A 22,973-nucleotide genomic window follows, 5' to 3' on the forward strand; every position below is an offset into this window, starting at 1 on the left:
AAATGAAACTCCAACCACCTTACAGGTTACACACAAACAACTGTTTTCCCATATACGTAATACTATAAAGTAACGTTAGAATAGCTTTCAAAGGCTATTTTCTGTACGTGTGTGCACAATTTGGCTTTAGAGCAGCAATAAAAACAAAAAAGACTAGCCTAGCCAGCTCCTGTACCGAGGTACAGGAAGCTAAACCAACCCCAATTCCGCACCAAATGTCACTCACTTGAAAATATCTTCGACAGCACTAAATATAGAAAAAACATGGTCAGTTTCAACTACTGGATGGATGTGCATTCAAACATAAAAATGTTTCACAAAATCATCCAACTACAGCAGCCAGATGATTCAATCTGCACTGAAGGCTGATTCTGGTTTGGTGTAGTAGAACCAACATGCTAAGTGTGGTGCGGTAGCCCGATGGCGATTGTCAGGTTTGTGCTGGTTTCTGTGTTCGATGTCCGAACAAACTTGGCTTGCTGATGACGTGGCTGAGACGTTCCTGGCTATTTATTAAACCATGTGAACAAACACGTGTTATTTCAGCACCATGCCGGTGGTCGGTGCTTTCACATAAATGGTAAAAAAAAGTGCTATAACAATTACAGCTTTCAAACCAACTCACTCACTCACTCTAACAGATATTTTGATGAATGTCAGGTTGTGAAGTTGAGTGAGTGAGTGAGTATGGTTTTACGCCGCTTTTAGCAATATTCCAGCAATATCACGGCGGGGGACACCACAAATGGGCTTCACACATTGTACCCATGTCGGGAATCGAACCCGGCGTGACGAGCGAACGCTTTAACCACTAGGCTACCCGGCCGCCCCATTTGTGAAGTGAAAGCCTAAACAACCGAGAAAAGTTCATGACGGCTCCTCTAGTCTGTGATCCAGTAGAACAGATTCACTGGATGACAGCTATGTGATATTATATTCGTATAATTATGCAATAAACCTGTCAAGGATTGGACTGGCAGAAATCATGAATAAGTAAAAGAAATGGAAATCTCAATCTGCCCAATGTGAATATTCGTTATACCCTTACGTGGGTCTCTAAGCCAAATCCTACAAGGAAAGACCATTAGCAAGGCATTTCATCATGGTCTGTCACTTGGAGACATTAGTTTTCTGACGCAGGTTGATTGTCGGCCAGGTGCCTTCGATCGGATAAATGGGTTAGCATTTGACCGCGATGGGAGGTGCAGTCAAGGTTAATTGAAAGCTTTCATTTCTTGTCATCTGGTCGAAGCGTGATGTGTTTCATAAATTAATCCGGATGATGTTTCAGTTCCATCCACTGTATGTGAACTGTATGTACCGTTCAGAAAATTGATTTTGACAAGTCCATCTTTTACCCAATCTTTCGTAATGAAATGTATTTTGTATGCGTTTTTTTGTTGGGGACGATTGTACTGGGTTCGTTGTCGGCCCATTGCGAACTTAATCGGAAGTCTTTGGGTGAAAGGATTTCTCTACGGGGGCGGATTTAATCTCAGCGTATTAACGAAAAAGTGTGCAAAATATAGATGGAATCAGCTTTATGAATTCTCTTTTTCTGTTGTATTTCTTAATATGCCCGAAAAGCAATTTGCCTAAGGGTTGTCGGTACATGTGATATATGTGTGTAGGAAGGAAATCTACAGTAAGCAGAAAGATAATACTCGAGTTGTTTGGGTTGTATCTTATATAACTCTTAAAGAGGTGTTCTATCCAAGTGCATTCAATATTATACTATAATACATTTGTATTTGAATACTGCATGTCATACCTGTACTTTCGGTATATCATGAGACAAACTGTGGGCCAATGAGGTCCACCATACCTAACCTACCGCTTCACCAGCCACAGGGCTGGATTTCATGGACACTATTCTAATACGAGTGTCATCTCTGCAGGCACTAGCTTGTCATTACTTGTTCTGTACATACACGTTGAAAGAATCTGAACTTTGAAATTGTCTTACGTTCTGCACACATGTTTGCGTTGATCAATTGTTTTCGTCAATAATTTCGTGTTCATATATCTGATTCAGACTTTGTGCCTTCCGACATTGCGCCATTCTGTTTCCTGAATGTGAGGTGTTACTTATCGGGGGATCAGACTCGCTGACTTGGGAGATGCATGTCATCGTATTCAAATAGCGTAGATTGTCTGGTCCATACTCGATTATTTACAGACCGCCGTTGCATAGCTGGAATATTACTAAGTGTGGCGTTCAACAACAAACAAACGAAAACTCTTTCGGCAGATAATCGAGACTGATTATTCTCTTGCGTTGACGTTTTATATTTACCAATGTAACGAAGGATATACTTTTAAATACTTTCAAACAGCTATTTATAGGATTGCCATGCACGTCAGCTCTCCTGTACCGACAGCACCGATTCATTATGCCTAAGAACAATCCTCACATATAGGTATCTCATGAACACAGCACAAAGGAGCAGTTGTTGTAATGTAGGATCTTGGAAGTTGTGGGCAATACTGAAGATAGGCAGTGACACTAATTACCCTGAATGGTTCGGAAGAGCGAATTTATCATTTGAAGAAGACGTAACACTTGCTTACACGATGTCTGGCACGTGGTTTCAAGGTCGTGCTTGCCTCTTAGGTACATTATCAAAGTGTATTCCCAGTGTAATCTACAGACTGACACAACTTTTGATTTAATGTGGCTTGGTGAACAGGGGTATTTATTGGTTGAAAGGATTACAAATGCTTATCAAACGAAGAACGACATCCGCCCACGATAAGGAATACATATTTATTAATACAAATGAAAATAGACCGTAATTCTAACGTAGAGCTGAGCGGATGAACATGACTTACAGAAATGAGCGCACCGCCTGATGTTTATTGAGGACAACAGGTGTATATTTTTTAGATACGAGTTCCTCGTTGGCCAGATGCTTCGTCTGCCAGTGGTGGATATTTTATTAACATGTACTTGTTCCAAAAATGATATATGAATAACATAAGAATATTTTGTCCTGAGGTTTATAAATAAATAAATGTTTGCTGGACCTTCTTGATATCCTGAAACAAATGTGTTCGACTGTTCATTGTACAGTAAAATATGGGTGCTTTGAAGTAGTGACCTAAAATATATACCTGCTTCTAACTAAAATCCGATCCCCACCTCGAATATGAAATGGTTGATCCCTAATGGTATTCATATCATTAAACTTTGGGTCAAAATGAATCCTCTGTTTAAGGAGAAACGCGGATCGGTGGACACAATGGCGACATGGTACGCTAGTACGTTCACTGATGACCATCTGTAAAGAACAATTTCAGCCATGACCTGGTTGATTTACAGTAAACAACGTTTATGACGAACACGCTTATAACGAACTGATCGATAGAACGAACTTAGTTTTTAGTCCCGGCCATTTGTTGTGTATATGCTGTATATATGCTTATAACGAACTACGGTTATTACGAACTAAAATTAGTGGTCCCTTTGAGTTCGTTATAACCGTAGTTTACTGTACTTCAGAATATCTCGTTCATCACAGATTCACACACGATCTACAAGTTTACGCCAATACTAAAGGATTTAACACACATTAACCATAGAAAACATTAGTATTTCTTGACGGTAGGTTATTCTATAAGTAGGCGTATGGTTGAGTGTGGTAGCTATACATACATGTAGTAGAGTCAGCACCAATCCATTTGCATTCCATTTACCAACACCGTTATCTGCTTTCAGTTCTCGGGAGTTAATAAAGCAGGCAATCCTGGACAATGATTTCATGAAGAATCTGGAGATGTCCCAGATCCGGGAGATCGTGGACTGCATGTATCCAGTGGAATACTCCAAGGACAGCACTATTATCAAGGAGGGCGACATGGGCAATCTCGTATATGTCATGGAAGGTAGGCCATAACCTAAGGTTTCAGCTTGTTCTGTTACGTATATATTAAAATTTAAAATGAAAAGTTCATAAATTCAATAACATTTGTTCATTATTCTTCTATTTACTTATTAACTTACCACAAGACCGCTGAATGTTTGTCTCACTGTCATACATAGTGTAACATGTTGTACTGATGTCGGGGGCTGTATTATAGATGTCATGCAGGAGCGCTTCCTGATACCTTTAACTTGTGTCTGATATATAAAGCAGCGATAAGCTGTTGCAATAGTTACAAATTTACATAATAAATGGTATGTTAAGCTTGCATTTTTGTGGAACGTTTACGCTTTACATTGAAACTACGTTGATATGTTGTTCTGTCTAAGACATTACATTCCATCACATGCAGACCTCTGTTCAGTGAACATGCACAAATCGTGCTGAAGCATTTCTCCAACTGGTAGAGCTGCATGACCCTCACGCAGCATGATACTGTTCTATCTTGCCTATCTCAGCCGTATAATCACTTCCCAATTGCCCCTGTATATGATAACGACCTTCCGACATACCTGGCAAGCCAGTTAACATTCCCTGTATTAAGGAACGCTCGCACAAAACAACCATCACCTTTTGCTCCCTACTGACGCCAATAGCCATCATGGTCAGACTGATGAGCCGTGGTGCTAGACCATCATATTACACCAAATGGTTCTCGGCCAACCTCCACGTGGTGCCTAATGCCTCTAGCACATCATTGTAACAAGTGAGAATGTTTTTAGTGCGTACTACGCCACCTTTATATGGGATGGAATGGGATTCATCAATAGCAGATACGGATGGGTGACAGTGCAGTGTGTGTGTTTACCGATGCGCGCTTAAATATGTGTGTGTATTCATTCCAAATACATCAATGAATGTTCACTACATGTTAACGGTGAACATTTACGTGTTATAGGGACAGGAAAAACAATGATAGGTAGATATGCAATTAATCGCAGACAAAATGTTATTTGTACCCTTATGACCATAAATACAGATTACAAGTCTACATGATTTACCATTGTGTATACGTTCAGTACAAAAGAAGGGAAAATATGTCGACTTTCTACCTCGAGTACATTTAGAGTTGGTATCGACGCTTCAGGTAGTCACCGGGCATTGTACATTCTGGTCCTTTCTTTGAGTTCATTTCCTCTCCCGGGGCGGTCGGGTAGCCTAGCCGTGATATTGCTGGAATATTGCTAAAAGCGGCTTAAAGCCATACTCACTCACTCAGTCACTCACTCACTCACTCACTCACTCACTCACTCATTTCCTCTCCAATTTACCCTGACTCTAGAAATCAATCTGAGTAAGGCAAACACTTCCTATTAACACTACAGGTAGCAGCAACACATAACACTGGATTATGTACGTGCACATGGGGCTAGTTCAAAGGATAGAGACTCTTTTAATGTACCAAATGCTGATGACAAGCAAAACCGCTTCTCTCATTTTCCACCTGTGTTAATCAAGCAGACCATCCCATAAAACTTAGGAATTCATCTTCTTTACAAATCGCTGCCACATTTTAAAACCGTTCTTACGTCACTGTTTAAACAGTTACGCATTTCAAAGGCTTGCAGACGCCCATTTACTATTAATATCGTCCTTTGCTTAGAACCTGAATTGTTGTGCAAAGTCAATTTACACCCCTTGAGGGTGTCGGCTGGATTTAATATGGCAAAGTGAGTTTTCATATCCGTCAAGTGAAGGCGAATTAGCAGAATATCGCATCAGTGCTTCTCAAAGCATGTGGGTAATTAAGACGCAGAATATGAAACATGTGTATATGTATTCGTGTAAACGCTTTCTAAGCGTTGAACCCTTTCGTTGCGATAAATCCTTGTCTTCTTAAAGTCTCATGTTTTGCAATTTAACAACGAATATACATTATGATGCAGGGTAAGAAACAGTTTTATATTTGCCAATCAAATACATATTCTAATCGGATGCATCTATGGCACCTCAGTCACAGAATTTCCGTCATATGAATATTTCTGCGAATCCATATGTCTGCATTGGAAGAAGGATGCTCTGTTCGCATTAACAATGCTGTGAATGTAGTCGCGCTGAAGCCACGTTCGCTCAGTTTGTAAATTCTGATTGATAATTCTGCCTTTACTCATTTGTCGATACTTTGTAATGTTCTTTTGAACAAATGAAGATCTCTCATTATCGGGAAGAACTTATGGAATCTAGGACTTCAGCTCTTTGAATGTCGGATTGTCGGTTCTTCAGCCAGGAGATAATAAACAGTTGGTTTGTGCTCGGTTAAAGACCCTGGGCATCAAAGGCACAGGGAATCTGCGTGATCTGGTATGCCGATTTGTTAGGGATTAGTCACACGATCAGAAGGAATGAAAATGTTCAACTTACCTGCACGCAGCTTTACGCTTTGAGGCGTTTATGTCAGACGGAAATGGTTGTCGTTTTGTAAATTGGCAAGTCGGGCAAGAACAATGATGATGAGCAGACATCAGGATATTATGGATAGATATATAGAAAAGTCACCCAACCGTCAATTATACATAAGCCATTGATGTCACAACAGGGATATAAACAATATAAATGTGGATGTGTGTTGAGAGGGGGGGAGGGTGCGTGTGTGTGTGTTTGGTGTGTGTGTGTTTGGTGTGTGTGTGTGTGTGTGTGTGTGTGTGTGTGTGTGTGTGTGTGTGTGTGTGGTATAGTACAGATTCTAGTATTGGGGGGGGGGGCATTTGAACCCACACTCCCAAATCCCAAATATAACATTGTTACAACTGACCACTTTATAATATGGTATTGTTTATTCATCATCATCAATATTATTTTTTCTCTATATATTCGCATCTCTGTGTGGGTGGGTGGGTGGGTGATACAGCTGACTGGTGGTAATAATAACCATAAACAGAATTCTGGTCGTAGTAAGCGACTACATGGACTGGGTGGTCTGACTCGGCGATTTGGTTGATAGGGTGTCATACCCTGTCGTCGTGTGTCGTTGTTCACAATATCAGTCACTGAATAGCCTGGTCACGATAATTTACACACATGGCTCCATCTTATAGTTGCAATATTGATGGGGTAGCGCTTAACAGCGAAAAGGCAAACAACAACGTAATGTAATATTACAATGAACATTTTGCCCACGTTTTCATCTCAACTATGGCTGCATTGTCTCCTGTGCTTTAGGCTAGCAGATACGTTAAAAGTTGCTCAGAAACCATGGGTCGCGCACATATGCAGTAGCAGTTCATATCAGTAGTCGGTTCGCATTCGAAATCTTAACCTCGTTATGTGAATTGCATTGTGATTAATCTTGTTCCAGATGGCAAGGTGGAGGTATCCAAAGAAGGACAGAAACTATGCACAATGGTACCGGGGAAAGTGTTTGGAGAGCTGGCCATTCTGTACAACTGTACACGGACAGCCACAGTTAAAGGTATGCTATCGCTATTTCTCCATATTCTCACCAACCTGAAGACTGAATCATCACAACGCACCGGATTGTTCCTTAGTTTGAAACCGACTAATTAGCGCATAATTCCAGGTTTAGGTTTCTGTGTCTCAGTCTTATTTTGCTGAATATACTCATGCTCATAATTACTGTCACCCCCTCGGTATATGTGTTAGTATAGCGGTGACTATGATTATAAGCATGGGTATATGTTATGCCATTTATCAACGCCCCATATTTTCTTAACGCCCCATATATTCATGCATAGGTGTTCGGAGAATAGATCCCACGGCCATTCAGGGTCGGAAGATGTCGTAGTAGAACACATGTTTGTTGTAAGCGGCTACTAAAATGAAGATCTTGAGACACATGCACAAAGCGATCTTAGCGCTAAAGTCGGCAACTCCCATACTCAACAATGACTGAGACCGGCGCAGCGCTAAGGTCGCTTTGTGCACGTGGATAGGGGTGGCAACGATGGAGAACTTGAATCAGTGATAACCGGATGGTGACAGCAGGGAGGACCTGCTCTTGCTGGTGATGTGCAAGATGACCTGCTCTTGCTGGTGAGGTGCAAGATGACCTGCTCTTGCTGGTGAGGTGCAAGATGACCTGCTCTTGCTGGTGATGTGCAAGATGACCTGCTCTTGCTGGTGATGTGCAAGCACGGAGTGTTGTTCACACAACACCACTGAAAAGAGTATCAAAATGTGATTGTTAATAATTACTTTGTGGGCGTTATGAAATTGCAATTGGTATTAACTGTGAGTATGCTCCTATCTTGGAATGCACAGACGTACAGTACCAGTTGCACCCGGAACCAAACATATTTCAACTGTCCCCAGAAACAGTTATGATTTTTCTATTGTTGAGAAATTAATGTTGTGCCAAATATAGAATATGTAACTTGGGTGATTGTGAACAGAATCAGCATTAAGATATGATTTCTATTTTCTGACAAAGACGTGAGATCTATAATAAATTAGGCTTTTTCATAATTTGGAAACGATGCTGTAACCAATATATGCAGATGATCCTGTATTAACTTACATAATATATAACACAGAAAATTGTTGCATCGATGTGATACCTAAATACTGTATTGAGCTTTCAGGTTTCAAACTCAATACTTTCTAATGACAATATCACAATTAAGTATCAAATACGATCAGTCTCCGTATGTCATCCAGACATTGATCAGCCTAATACTGCGCAGGTTAAATTCGATACCTGTACAGTGGTTTGTAGTGCTGTATGTTGGAACGTGTAGCAATACCGTCAATACAGACGCCACTGTATTGGTAATGTATCTCGCTGTGTCGTGCTTCTCCGATATTATCCGACACCGACTTTCTTTTATGTACAAGATGACCATCACCTGACCTCTGTAAACATTCTTGCATGACCAGTAGCCATTTTCACAGCTACAGAGCATATCTGTCTTGCTTAATTAAGCCAAACATGATTTAATAACTCCAAGCTACAATGAGTATGAAGCGCGGCGAAATGCGAGGCCGGAAATCTGTGTAAGATCTGTGTTCGTGGATTATGGTTGAATGATTTATCTATTTTGCAAAACGCGAGGACAGATTATTTTATTTAGCATCCCCCCAGAAATATCAAATAGTCGGCCCCTAATTAGCTCATCATACTCGCCATGACATCGATATCAATAGAATCTACGAAAAAGCTCTGTGCCTCGTCGATTAATCAATTAAGCTAAACTGGAGATGGAGAGTTCATATTGTAATGAGATAGCCGCAGTGGCCTTTGGCGGAACAGTGTCATTTGCAGGTCTTATAAGGGATTTTTGAAATCCGTATTATTGCAGAATCAATATAGCTTACGATTTACCTATGTAAAACACGCTGAACTTCGTTGTCCCTTTACAGGAATTTAATTCAGTATTTAATGGTGTCCATTTGGAATGAATACCGACACGCCCAAGCGTTCTTGACTAACACCGATGATAAACATACATGACTTGAGAATGACAAACTATTAGTTTATCATCATTATTTCCAAAACCTTATCTTAAATTTTAGTTTTAGAGTCGTGCATCCCTCCTGTACAAAATCAGCATGCTCTGTACGCAAATATGCCAGTCAGCTGGATTACTGACACATTCAAATGATAATAGAAGCCAAATTCCAAATCCCGAACGGTCAGACGTTAACGTTAATGCGGCTCAACGTCTTATCGGAGAGTCATTCTGAGTTTACTGTGTATTATCCCCTAACAGAGGACAAATGTAACAAGAATTGATCTGACCAAGTTCAGGCAGTGAGTTACTCCGAATCCATCTCGTTAGGACTCACTTAGAGGAAATGTAATTGTTTTCTACTATTGATATCTTTCGCAATAAGGTTTATGTCGAAGAATTTAGGGCATAAACATCCATTTGACGGAAATACTATTAGGCGTATACTCCGTTGGCAAATGGACGATCGTATTGTTCGTTAATTACTTTATGCGGTTATGCATTCATTTGGAAAGCCAGTCTCATAATACATTTGCGCTCTCTCGGGACATATAGGGACAATACATGTTGAACAAGTTTGAGAATAAAATCAAAGTGACCAATAATTCAATAAGCATAAGAAATATCTACTAAAAGCCATTATACGTTTCCAATATTATGCGCACGTGTTTATGAATCACTATTACTTTGTGGTGATATCAGGTGTTCGCGAAAAGGTGAGCATTTCCTGCCCCATCGATGTCACAAACACATGCAAGGACAAGCCAATTGTTCACCTCGAAAAACAACAACATGGAAACATATGGTACAAGTCAAAGTCGCGCATCATTTGTGTCATTGATGGGTCAAATCTAGAAATGCCCTCCACATGTCTAAAACGTTTTAAAAGCTTTACTAAAGCCTTGAATGTTGCAAAGAGGTGCACCCATGGTCTTCAAAATAGTCCAGTCAGACCAAGACCATGATGTTTCATGACTATGACCCCTTTCGTCAAATAGAATATGTCACTGGGATTAAATAGTAAGTATCGGTCCACCGGAACTGTAAATAGTTGGGTTCTTACATTCATGTTCGGATTATGTGATGTACTGTTTGTTCACTTAGCACCAGATGATTATGTTGACATAACACGGTCTGTTCGACGTCGTGACGTGGGCTAATGTTTGTGTTGCTAAAAACAAGTGTATGACTTGATTTAAGCCCGTGTCTACTGTATCGTTCCTCTTATCATTCAGTTGTCGGCAGATCAGTGGTGTGATTCTGCTCCAGATATATTCAACAAACCCGTGGATACCGATATGTTTCCATCAAGTACAGGCCCCAGGCCCCTGATCAATCGTATACTTCATCCACTGATGACGTGTATGGTGTTAACAGTGCCAGATTACGTTGACGAATTTGAAATATATCTTCTGTGTGTACATTTAGTACGTTTGCGTGACGCTGTATTATGATGCGATTGTGTTGCTATTGATATATATATAATCATATTATTTAATCAATTGAGTCGGTACTATGTGAAAGTACTCGTTTAAACCTTTCTTATTTTTAATTTTTAATTAACGAATATATATATATATACTGACTTAATTATATACTAAATGTCGATGAGCTATTGATACATGTATAACTTCATTAATAAGATTAAAAAAATATTAAGCGAGTACTTTCACCTTGTGCTGACTAAAGTATATGCTAAATTTAGATCATATGATAATAGAAACATTTCAAATCAATTTTGTCGAATAGCTCACAAGATAGAAGTCGCGACGCAGCATTGTATGTGAAATATCCAGTAAAAGAAGACAAAGTTAGACAGCCTCATTCGAATAAGCGTTTCGTCGCTGTGTAAGCTATTACATCGGGCTGCAGAGGCTGACAGTGTGTGATAATTATGGACAAGACATCAACTAACATAATCCCATAAACTGGGTTTCGCAATAAGGCCATACACATCATTACCTTAAAATAACTCTCTTCTGATATCATATGTGTGTGACATATTTTCAGGCCTGTGTAATAAATAAGTAACATATGACTACGTAACGTTAATCTCGGAAAGAATATAAAGTATGAAATGCATTCAAAGACAATTTATCATTGCCTCTCGACATGTCAGCATTTGTGTAATAAACACGGAATCCACATACTTCATCACAGCAGTTTTCCCATGGTTGTCAGTGACAGTAATATGGGAAACCTAACTACACCAGCGGCTGCTGTGAAGGACAATGTAATATTATCTGTAATAAATGGCTGAATACACAGACTCTAGATGGCGAAACCACCGGTGTACGACGGTCACCTTGTCTCAGGCCCCTATTACGAAAGAGTATTTGCAATCCATACCACCGCAATGTTTATAAAATGTGGTTTTCATTTGTCTCTGTATTAAAACATATCATACGCGCGGATTACATATAATCATGAATGTAATGAACATTATTATTATTATAATAAATTGTACATTTATATTCCGCACTAATCCAGATACTAGTATCTGCTCAAATCACATTTTTTTCCCCGACCAGTGGCTCCGTTTGCATTCCAGTTATCATTCTGAACTCCCTGGGGAGTATTCAACCCAAGCTGTCTGCGGTAGCTAGAGTGTTATTTACATGCACCTCGCATATCAGGTACCCATTCCCTGCTGGGTGAACATAAGCACATGTTAACTAAGTCGCTAGCCCACACGTTTTGACACTTATGTTTCGGATGTGTGAAACGCGCTGTGGTTAAAATACGATGTATTGCACCCAAAATTGTTTTCTAGACAAATTTATTATGGTCGATTGTATTGACATGCTTATGGTTCGACTTGACGACTTTTTACACGTATATAATATATATGTGTGGTTACTCTGACTGACGTTGTTTGATCAAGGTTATAACATTCAAGGCATCAGTAAAGCGGTCAAAAAGTTTATGGTAGACAAGTGGAGGACATTTCCAAATTGGACGCCTCAGTGACAAAAATGATGTCCGATGCAATTCTCTGTTTTGACTTGTGCCATATGTCCCCGTGTTTTTTTTTACAGAACAATTGACTTGCCTTTGTATGTGTTTGTGACGGTGCCGCCGGTGGGGCAGGATACGCTAACCTTTTCGCAAACACCTGGTATCATCATTATTTGAAAGTGATTCACTAAAACATGCTCATGATGTAGTCGGATTTGTAAAATCGTCCCTGTTTTTTTTACATTTTTTAGATTTCTTATAATATCGGAAAGGGTTTTATCTCCTCTATTCTTATGTGCACATTTACACTGCAATATACAAACATATGTTTGGTATGTCGATGAGCGGCATCAACTGAACTCAATTTAGCAGTGGCACAAAATATGTACCATTCGGAGGCATACTTGAAGCCCACGTGGTAACTCCGTATTTTAATGTTTTGGAGCAATAATTCTTTCTTCTCTCTAATTAAGTCTCAACCCCGGCATCGTATTTCTTATTAGACGCATAAATCACGAGAGTCGGACAGGTGCAACAGGGTTGATTAAAGGGAAGCATTGGCTTAAAAACGAAAGGTAGTATCGATGTGTTCCGTTAAAATACCATTGCCCTTCTTAATTGACACCATAGAACTTGTACGTGCATTATGGTGGAGGATCCACATTGAACAATCACTCAATTCAGTATACATAAAGATGGAAACTGCTTCTTGACAGTAGAACACATGCTTATACGTCTTCCAACTTGGACCTGATATTATTCATGACACGACATTTCGTGACTTGTGATAACAGTGTCAAAGTTCTCCGTGCAGTTTATTTGTTGTTTAACGCGGCACTCGGTAATATACCAGTTATATGACGTCGGTCTGTAAATAATCGAAGCTGGATCAGACAATCAAGTGATTGACATAATGAGCATCGATCTACGAAATTGGGATACGCGCACATTCATCAACCAAGTCAGCGAGCCTGACCACTCGATCCCGTTAGTCGCCTCTAACGACAAGCATAGTCGCCTTTAACGACAAGATGGTTGCTGAAGACCTAATCTACCCCGGATCTTCTCGGGTACCGTGCAATTTATGTCAATTTATGATTTATATCTTGTATTTCAGCCCTATACAACTGTCGACTATGGGCGATAGACAGAGCATGTTTCCAGAGTATTATGATGAAGACGGGTCTCTTACGACACTCGGAACATATGGACTTCTTGAGGAGGTACGTGGTGGTCTTTGCAATCCTGTACAATTGTTTTCGAACATGATATTCTTGTTCGTGGTTAATTATCAATCGGAGATTGTCAACAACATGCCTATTATAACTTTACCAACTGCTTAAACTAACACGAGTATGTAGCTCGCACGTTGCTTTTAAACATGATACAGGCTATAATTGTGAGGAGAAGTATGATATTTAACATACCCAAGGAAAAGACCTGATCTAGCCATGTTGACTTCGTGATGGATTATAAAGATTAGGAACTTTATCCTGGAAAAGATGCGAAGCCGACAAAAAAATAAACATCAAACGCATTCTAGTTCAGCTGGCACCATTTTTCCAAATTCGGATTTTATATTGCAAAATATCAGAAGAATTTGACGTCTAATTATCAAAGAAAAGCAATGCACTCGCACATTTTGTGAAAATAAGGCCTGAGTCATAACAAGACTCCTCTTTCATTACCTGTGCAATTAAGGTAAGTGAGTGAATATGAGGCTCGTGATTTCGGCTTTAATTCGCCATGGATTAAGTGATGAGACTTCCCGCTGGGAACATGTGTCTAGAAAATAATTCTGTTTACTCTGAAGGATACAGAGTTCCGAGCATATATAGTTTACACGCTTTCAGCGCCTCATAACATATGCTTAAATAGTTTCGCAGCTTCGTTACATTTAATAGTTATGGCTAAATACGTACAAGTGTGCTTACCATAAACCTATATGTAATATACACATATGTAGGCGTTATGTATGTATGCATCATTGGCATACACGATACGGTATTGTCTGATATAAGAGTATTTTATTAACTGTGATTTATGTTACCATCACTTTTCTACTAATGAAAATGAACTCAAATATCATAATGAGTACAGATGCATTAATAACCATAAACATACTAAATATAGTCCAAGAGTTCTTATATCAATACCGAGTTTTTCTGTTAGACATTTTCTTGAAGATTGCACTTTGAGATGTTTTTCTCTCGAGTGTTTGATTGGCATTACATATTGTCATATTCTGTAAACAACGTTTGTAACGAACACGCTTACAACGAAATGACGGATATAACGAACTATTTCTTCGTCCCGTCCATTTGCTGTATATATGTTGTACATATGCTTATAATGAACTACGGTTATAACGAATTACAATTAGCGGTCCCTTTGAGTTCGTTATTACTGTAGTTTACTGTATATATATATTATTGTTCCATTTGAACAAAAACGGTTTGTAATCCGGTTCCAATCAACATGGTTCAACTGGTGTTTCTTATGCTTTGTTTCCTTTGAAGTTGTAACCTGTGTGGGCAACTTGTATTTCTCAGGATGTCTAATTATCAGCGTTATTACGGCCACTCTCAGGCATAAAAGCTAATTAATTCATGTTTCATCTTTCATCTTTATCTACTGCAATATTTTCAAGCAAAACTCTTCTTTTTGCAATGAAACGAAACATGTAATATAAAAATCACAACATTTTGCTTGGGTGGGTTTAGAAAAGTGAAGATTAACACATGCTTTGAACGTCAGGCTCTTACATCTCAACTGTTAAACACTTAACAACAAACAATGTACAGACTCCGGATGTAGAAAGGCCACAAAGAAAATTGGTTTGCATTAATCAAACTTCCTGAAGATGTTTATTTGCATTGCAAGACACTTTCTTTTCATTTCACTTAGTTTCGAACTTTTGATCTTCCCTTGAATTTTCTTCAGGTGATGTTATTCTGGTAGGGGGATGGTATTTTGAAAGAAAGTTTAATCAAATCGTACCTATGACGCCATCTGTTTTTTCCATTCTTCATTGCTCTTCTTTGATTATAGTGTTCCTGCGGTGCGGGGGGCTGGTGCGGAACATGTTCCCCTTTCTTTGACATATTTATGGAGTTCTTATCTGTTTATTTATTTACTTTCAGTGTACCTACGTTTAAAGGCCTTCCAGAGGAAACGCTTAGTAAAATTGCTGATGTATTAGAAGAGGTAGGTTCATTCATGAAATAAGAATTTGTAGTGAAGCTAAGGAGGCTTGGCCCTGCGGTTTAAATAGGAATTACTCAGTCAGTCGTTCTGTAATGGAGGACGAGCTTTAGCGAATGACGATATAGAAAGTTAACATGATCTTCTATGCCATGCTCTGCTGAAGCTGAACGTGTGACTTTATTATCTTATATAGTAATGTTGTAATGAGTTGATAGTTTCACGAGTTTATAAGTAGATATGATATACATAGTATCTTTCATAATCATCTTCGACGTTTAAATAATTTTTCTTTATAACATGTAATCTTTTTGTGATGTATGTTTCATGGACGCTACCCAACATGTACACACATACATGCAGATTTAGATGGTGGACGCTTCTGTTATAGTCTGTGTGTTCTTATAACATTAACAAAAACAAATGCATTTCTTTCTCTCTTACCAGGCCCATTACGGTCAGGGGGATTTCATTATCAGACAAGGTGCAAGAGGGGACACATTTTTCATCATTGCAAGGGGAAAGGTAAGATATTTTAAGGAATTTAACACCACGAATAAAGTTCATATAAAACCCTTAATATGTACAGCTAAACAAATGAACGATTTCTGTTCGTGTCTGCTCGCTTCAATTTTCATATTTCGTAATTCCTTCCAATTATCCTACAGGTGAAAGTTACCAAAAAGAACTCTAAAGCGGGTTCTGAGCAAATCATTAGGTATTTACAAAGGGGAGACTTCTTCGGCGAGAGAGCATTACAAGGGTAAGATAAGAAGTTTAACAGTTGGTTTTAAACTGTTTATTGAAAAGATTATCTATCAAGATGGATGACAATGTTATGGCAATGAAACTGTGATCTATTTAATTCCACTGTGCATGCAAAAGTTACTTGTTTCTTCATGTTTATCATTAATTCCAATTAATATCAATTGTAATAAAAGCATAATAGAATTATTTCGACACTTTTATAAAGATGATAATTCTTTGCACGATGTTTAAGACAAAAAAGTTCTTCAGAATAGTATGCCACTGATGGAGCAAGATACGCCCACCTTTGCAGACACCTGGTATCATCGATATTTGATGGTGGTTCAAAAACACATGCTCATGATATGGTCGGAATCGAAAAATCGAATCAGCTTTTTGCCGACATTTCTTATGAATATGGAAAGGGTTTTGTCATCCTCTTTTCATCCTTATTGCTGTGAAATTGTTAAAGAGAAATCTATTATTACACATGTATAATCCGTCAGTGCACATGTAGTCACGAAAATGGTTTCTCATTCATTTATAGGGGTCGTGACAAGTATATAAGAGAGATCAATATTACTAATGATGTGTTCAATACATATTTTGAGCAAATCCTTTTGATTACGAAAACGATGTGTTGAAAAATATTAATTAATATTCATATCTATACAAATTGCAAAATAAATAAACCAAAAGTAGCTCAGGGTTATATATTTTATTATATAAATATCTTGTATACGTGACAAAGTTGACATATATTAATTGATGTTTTCATCGTCTGGAGAGTAGCCTATAAATATCTACTGTAAACTGCAACCAGTCAGCCGATCAATAGTTTCTTCAGAAAAGTCACAATGCGAAAGGTAAAAAAAAATTCTATCTTTATCCAAATCTGTTTTCCTTGCAGCGAAGACGTCCGCACCGCCAATATTATAGCCAATGATCCAGAAGGCGTGGATTGTTTAGTCATCGACAGGGAGTATGTATTTATTTCTTAAATAATTGATATCAATATGTTACGATAAGATAATGTTATGTCATGTTATGCTATTTTATGTTCTTAAGTTATGTTATCTTATGTTCTGTTATGCACTTAGATCATTATAAATCTTATTAATATCGCGTCACTGGATCGCCCATGAATACCTATAGAAATAAACTGGGGGGGAAATGTTTCTTGAAGCATGATTCCCATCTTGTGAACATTGATTTACGCAGGCTGTCAAAGTGATACTTACATCTATATTCGGTCATTCAGTTTCTTCTGGGTATATATGGCACGTGTTGTGTTTAGTCATGCTTGGTGTATAGATCATTCCAAATACAAGTACTCTTGAAGTACTATTCTTGAAGTATCGTTCGGTCCCTTCGTTTATATAACGTCATATTATTGGACATGTTCGATAACAAGAGATAAGGATTCATAATCACATGCTTATGACGTACAATGGATTTTTCATGGTTATGGTAAGTGTTTTGTCGGGGGTTTTACGCCAGACCAAGCCATGCAAGTTTATGGATTTTTCAACTTACACATTTTATTTCAGGTCCTATTCACAACTCATTAGCAATTTAGATGAACTCAAGAGAATTTATGAAGATGATGAAATATCGGCTGGGTGAGTATACACATGGTTACATATATGTTTAGACCCAGAGTATCGCGAGCGTGTGTGAGGTAAAGGTAGTAGCATATGCGTATTAAAACAGAGGCACATGCAAAACTTTGTAGACATTATAGATGAAAATTAAATTATAGTTGTGTTATTCTAGTAGTTAGAAGACATGTGCCAATATAGTACTTGTGAATTCACTGGGCATGTTATATGTGCGATGCATCGATGTGTGTAACGTTTGTTTGTTTGTTTGTTGTTTAACGCCGCATTCAGCAATATTCCAGCTATATGGCGGCGGTCTGTAAACAATCGAGTCTGGACCAGACAATCGAGTGATTGGCATCATGAGCTTCGATCAACGCAATTGGGATACGATAGCATGCATAATTGGGATACGATACCAAGTCAGCGAGGCTGACCTCCCGATCCCGTTTGTTGCCTATTATGACAAGCACAGACGACTTTTACGGCAAGCATGGATTCCTGAAGACCAATTCTACCCCGCATCTTTTCTGAGTATGATGGCTGGAACAGGGACACTAACGATCGATAGTGAGAACATACGTCGGGTCACACTGACACACGTGATTCTTGCCTTGGAGTCATTCTTTTTCTCGCAGACTTATTTTTGATAATGGATATGTTTTTGTCTCATTTATGATTATAGAACAACACTATGCAACATGTAAAGACAGGTTAATGCAATAGAGTCCCTTAAAAGTGATATTTAAAAATAAACAGAATTATCTGTATATACACCTCTCCCAAATACTGAATGTCTACTCTGTGTGTAGCAGTTTACGAGCATGACAGTTTCTAGCCAAGAAAATCCAAATATTTAGTCTGTAATCAAGGTCATCTAAATACATGCTAGCATCTTGAGGAAGTACATAAGGCCACTCTGTTCTACTATAACAGGACATAGTAAGGTTCTTTATTATTTGTATATCTGTTTACTTCCTCTGATTAAATCGTCTAGTAGGTCTGCTGTAACATGATAAGTCTAGATCGGCCTGTCCGCACCCCTGCGGAAACAAAGAACAAAGTGTTTGCCAGCGATACCACCCTTGGTTATGTCAAGATATGCCGACCACGATAGCATCTTTATGACAGCGAGAGGTTATTGTACTTGAAGTTCATCAAGCATTATAATGGTTATTCTGCATGGCATGTTTTAAATGAGCTTGAAACAATGACGGGTTGTACTTGTATGATAACTAGTTTCAATATGTAGCATGGCAGATTTGAAATCACCATCGTTTGTTATTTTGCAACACTACAAGATAACAGTTGAGAAGTTAAGGATTTAAGCTGTCGGTGAAGAACATGGTTATGTGTTGCCGCCAAAGTTCTAGAATACTGTTCAAGCGGCGTTAAACCCAATTCACTCACTCACTGGCATTAGGAACGGACCATTTGATATTCGGGAGCTGGAGCCTGGGGTTTTGTCTGGAGATGTAACTAGATATTCTTTTATAAAATAAAACTATGAGCCTGAATATTTTTTTAAGAAAACACCTTGCATTGATGTAATTGTTGTTTCTTTTTTTTTGCAACAGTCGGTAACATTTTTCTTTTTTCCAAGTATTTATTTGTTTGATAAAATTCTTGCTGATATATGAGAATATTGTTGAACATTATTGTGAAGATACATATGATGTTCCTGCGGTTGTCAGTAATACAATCGTTTCGTTTGCTAGATGTTCCTCGAAGGTTTCCTTGTTTGCTGACTTATTAGTTTATTGGATACGTTTCCAAGTAATATTCTGATTGCTTACTCATCTTCATTATTTACCATGTTGTCGATCATCCGTCTACAAATCAGAAATTGTAAATTGGCATAAATATGTATTGTGAATTTAATTGTAAAACGTTGTTTTTTTTCAGAATTGACTCAGAATACACCAAATTGAAACTCAAAGATCTCTCAGTGATAGCGACGTTAGGCGTCGGTGGATTCGGGCGTGTTGAACTGGTAAGGTCCTCCTTATTTCTCCAGTAATAAGATGCCAGTTCCATCATCCTATCTGACTCACCGCACTCGCCTATAGTCTGTGTGTACTGGCGTCAGCCTTGCATGCAACCATCCAATTGCAACGCCCTTGAAGGAATAGCAGTTAGAAGTTTGCTCAAATTTCAGTTTTGTAATGTGTTTTACGACATTTTGTCTGAAACATAACATTTTATTATTCAATTCAAGAAAAGAAGAAAACGAACCCCGAGCTTATTTGAAGTGGCTAAAAAGACTTTGTCATACGCCTGAGTGGCAATTGTTCATGATAACCGTTGCCTTGTTGTAGGATTGGTTTATATATTGATGTTAATCATCGACTATTATTTTTGATGATTCATATCTATTCGTTAATGTACTTACATCACTAACGTTTTCGAGTTTGAAGGTGCGGTATGGTGGTATGATCCTCAGGTTTAGAAGACGTGTGTTAAGCATTTATTGGCGATGTAAAATGTTGATAGTCACGTTATGAATAGTTGCAATAGCGGCATAAAAATACTGCATACGAAGTTTATGAAATCACAATGGCCAGTGACATTTCAACTTATATTTATCTATATTACAGAACGTGGACTCAAAATTTCCTGAACGAAAAACATCAAAGGTTACATTTAGACATCCGTCCTCAATGGACAGAATAAAAGTGATGTTTATTCTTATTAAATGTCAGTACACATTCAGCAGCAATCACCTGTAATTACTTTGATGAATGAGCTATTGTATTGCTATAATCTCTACTCGCCTTCTTGACAAGCGGTGCAATGAAAGACGATGTTTGAAAGGAATGCAAGAACTGTCACCAGAGACAAAGTCACATTCATCGCAAAGATGACACCTCAAATCGCATCTTTCGCGTGTGGTATAAGCCCTGGTAACGCTGATTGTGTATTGGTGAATTGCGTGTACAATCATTATGTTTGAAAACTATGGTTATATTGCCCTTTGTCATCGTTAATATGAGATCGACAAAGTGTGTGTGTGAATACCAATCTATACGAATGTGATTTAGTCACATTTGTCAGCCCCGTGAAGATCCGGGTTGTCTTCAGCAACCCATGCGTGTCTTAATAGGCGAATAACGGTATCGGATGGCCTGCACGCTGATGGATATCATCGTATCCCAATTGCATAGGCGTCCGCCCCGAGGGCGGAAGGTCCGGGGTTCGATCCCCGGCCGCGTCATACCAAAAAGATGGTACTTGTTGTTACCCTGTCTGGCGCTCGGCATTAAGGGGCTTAAACAAGGACTGGTCGGCTCGGAGTCAGTATACTGTATCTGAGTGGGGTATTCATGTTAGACTGCGGCATGGTATCTCAGTGGGCTAGCACTATAAATTTGCATGAGTCCGGATTAGTACAAGCAGCCACACACACACGTGCATGCACGTCGCTATATAAGTGCAATAATCTTGGACGCGACGTTAAACCCCATTTCACCTCACCTCACCAATTGCATAGATCGATGTTCGTGCTGTCAGTCACTGGTCATGGAGTATCTTGTCCAGACTCGACGATTTACAGACTGCCGCCATACAGCTGGAATATTGTTGAGTGCGACAATGAACAACCAACAAACAAACAGATTTGTCAAGTAGTGCCTTCACAAGGTTGTATAACACCGGAATGTATATTCCATACCAGAGAAACATAGGGGGTGTAGAGTCAGGGTAATTGGCGGTCCCAGCACGTTTGATTACAATCTCATTAAAATCATATCTCAGTTAACAAAGATCTGAGGACATCCCATTGCGTATCACGTCAGAACGACCTTTCATCCGACCAATCAAAGCGTCGCTTACCAGCTCGGGAAAGTGACAGTCGAAATGTGTTTTCTGATCATGCAACCCCAGTTACGGGCTGTTCGACTGATTCCGTCGATATCATCGTCTGTCTCTATCTCCAATCGGATACAAAATTGAACGAAAGAGACATTGCAACCCGCGGGAAGCTCATACAATCTCTGCCATTTATTGGACATTCCAGAATTTACTTTTGCTTAGTTTTTTTAATATTTGGAATAGATATTTATCAACGCGTAGTATTGAATGGAAGTCGCCAGTTTGAACAAGTGCCGTAAAACTCGAGAAAGCTGCTTTCTGGTTGGTTAATGTCGGCTTCTTGCTTGTTATTTTATTGGTCGATCAAAGTTTGCTAAAGGTCGTTCTGCCGTGACCTGCAATGGGATGTCCTCAGATCTTTGTTTAGCGGTGGCGAGTATTGAGATCTGATTTTAATGAGATTGGTTTGATTAGAGCTATGCCAATACAAATATGCGCGTGTATATTAATCCTTCTCTTACACAAGGGAAATGTATCAGTTTCATACATAGCTGGTCGTGGAGTGAGTGAGTTGTGTTTTTCGCCGCTTTGAACAGTTTTCAGGTTATATCACGGCGTATCAGCTTGATGTGGGAGGAAAGCCCGAATTGATGCAGGGCCCAGACGTTTACCTAATTTGTGAAACCTGCGAGCACGGATGTTGTGCTGACAAACTTAGAAAGAGGAACATAATCGGCGTCCCGGGACTGCTGCTGGAACAAACTCGATGAATAGATGGATCATTTTACAAACTTACGGAAACGGGTTTTGTTGTACGTTTGTTTTCGTAATGACCCCAATTCCACTGAAGTTGTAGTTTTTTCGAACAATTCTCTCATCACATGAATGATAGTATCTCAAAAAGAAAGTAAGCAACCCAATTACTGTCTCGCATTAAAGATACGGCGTAGTTATGTTCCAGTAAGCCTTCTAATGAGGTCGTAGAAAATAGCTTTCTTACTTCTACCTTCTTAACACCGAGAGAAAAACTGGTTATATTGTACTTTGAAATCAAACACTGTTTCGGGAAGAAAACTAGTTTACAATTGCAGGATGGTGAACAATGGTTGACGTATATAGTTTATCTTTTAGGTAAAGAATGCCAAACAATACCATACGCGTGATATCAATGAACTTATTTCCGTTTCCGAGTCCGTGTTTGAGATTTTGAAAGGAAGAGAAATTTGCCAACGATGCTGATGTTTCTATCGTTGACACGTTGAGATAGCGGCAAGTCTGGTATTCCACAATCTCACCGCGTTGAGAAACATGGTATGTTCAGTGAA

At 38.9% G+C, this 22,973-nt stretch overlaps 1 protein-coding gene across 2 annotated transcripts in view; it reads left to right on the plus strand.

Moving 5' to 3' along the window:
• LOC124132484 (cGMP-dependent protein kinase 1-like) overlaps positions 1-22,973 on the plus strand; it is a 120,185-nt gene that overhangs the window by 73,554 nt on the left and 23,658 nt on the right. For both annotated transcript variants that reach the window (XM_046496397.2, XM_046496396.2), the window contains 9 exons: positions 3,719-3,885; positions 7,219-7,332; positions 13,404-13,509; positions 15,430-15,493; positions 15,938-16,015; positions 16,159-16,253; positions 17,148-17,219; positions 17,788-17,859; positions 19,744-19,831. In XM_046496397.2, coding sequence (XP_046352353.2) covers positions 3,719-3,885; positions 7,219-7,332; positions 13,404-13,509; positions 15,430-15,493; positions 15,938-16,015; positions 16,159-16,253; positions 17,148-17,219; positions 17,788-17,859; positions 19,744-19,831 — 856 coding nt within the window. The remainder of the gene's footprint in view (positions 1-3,718; positions 3,886-7,218; positions 7,333-13,403; positions 13,510-15,429; positions 15,494-15,937; positions 16,016-16,158; positions 16,254-17,147; positions 17,220-17,787; positions 17,860-19,743; positions 19,832-22,973) is intronic.

The sequence above is a fragment of the Haliotis rufescens genome, unplaced genomic scaffold (genome assembly GCF_023055435.1).
Source record: "Haliotis rufescens isolate VD_foot unplaced genomic scaffold, xgHalRufe1.0.p SCAF_11, whole genome shotgun sequence".
In the NCBI taxonomy this organism is placed as follows: domain Eukaryota; kingdom Metazoa; phylum Mollusca; class Gastropoda; order Lepetellida; family Haliotidae; genus Haliotis; species Haliotis rufescens.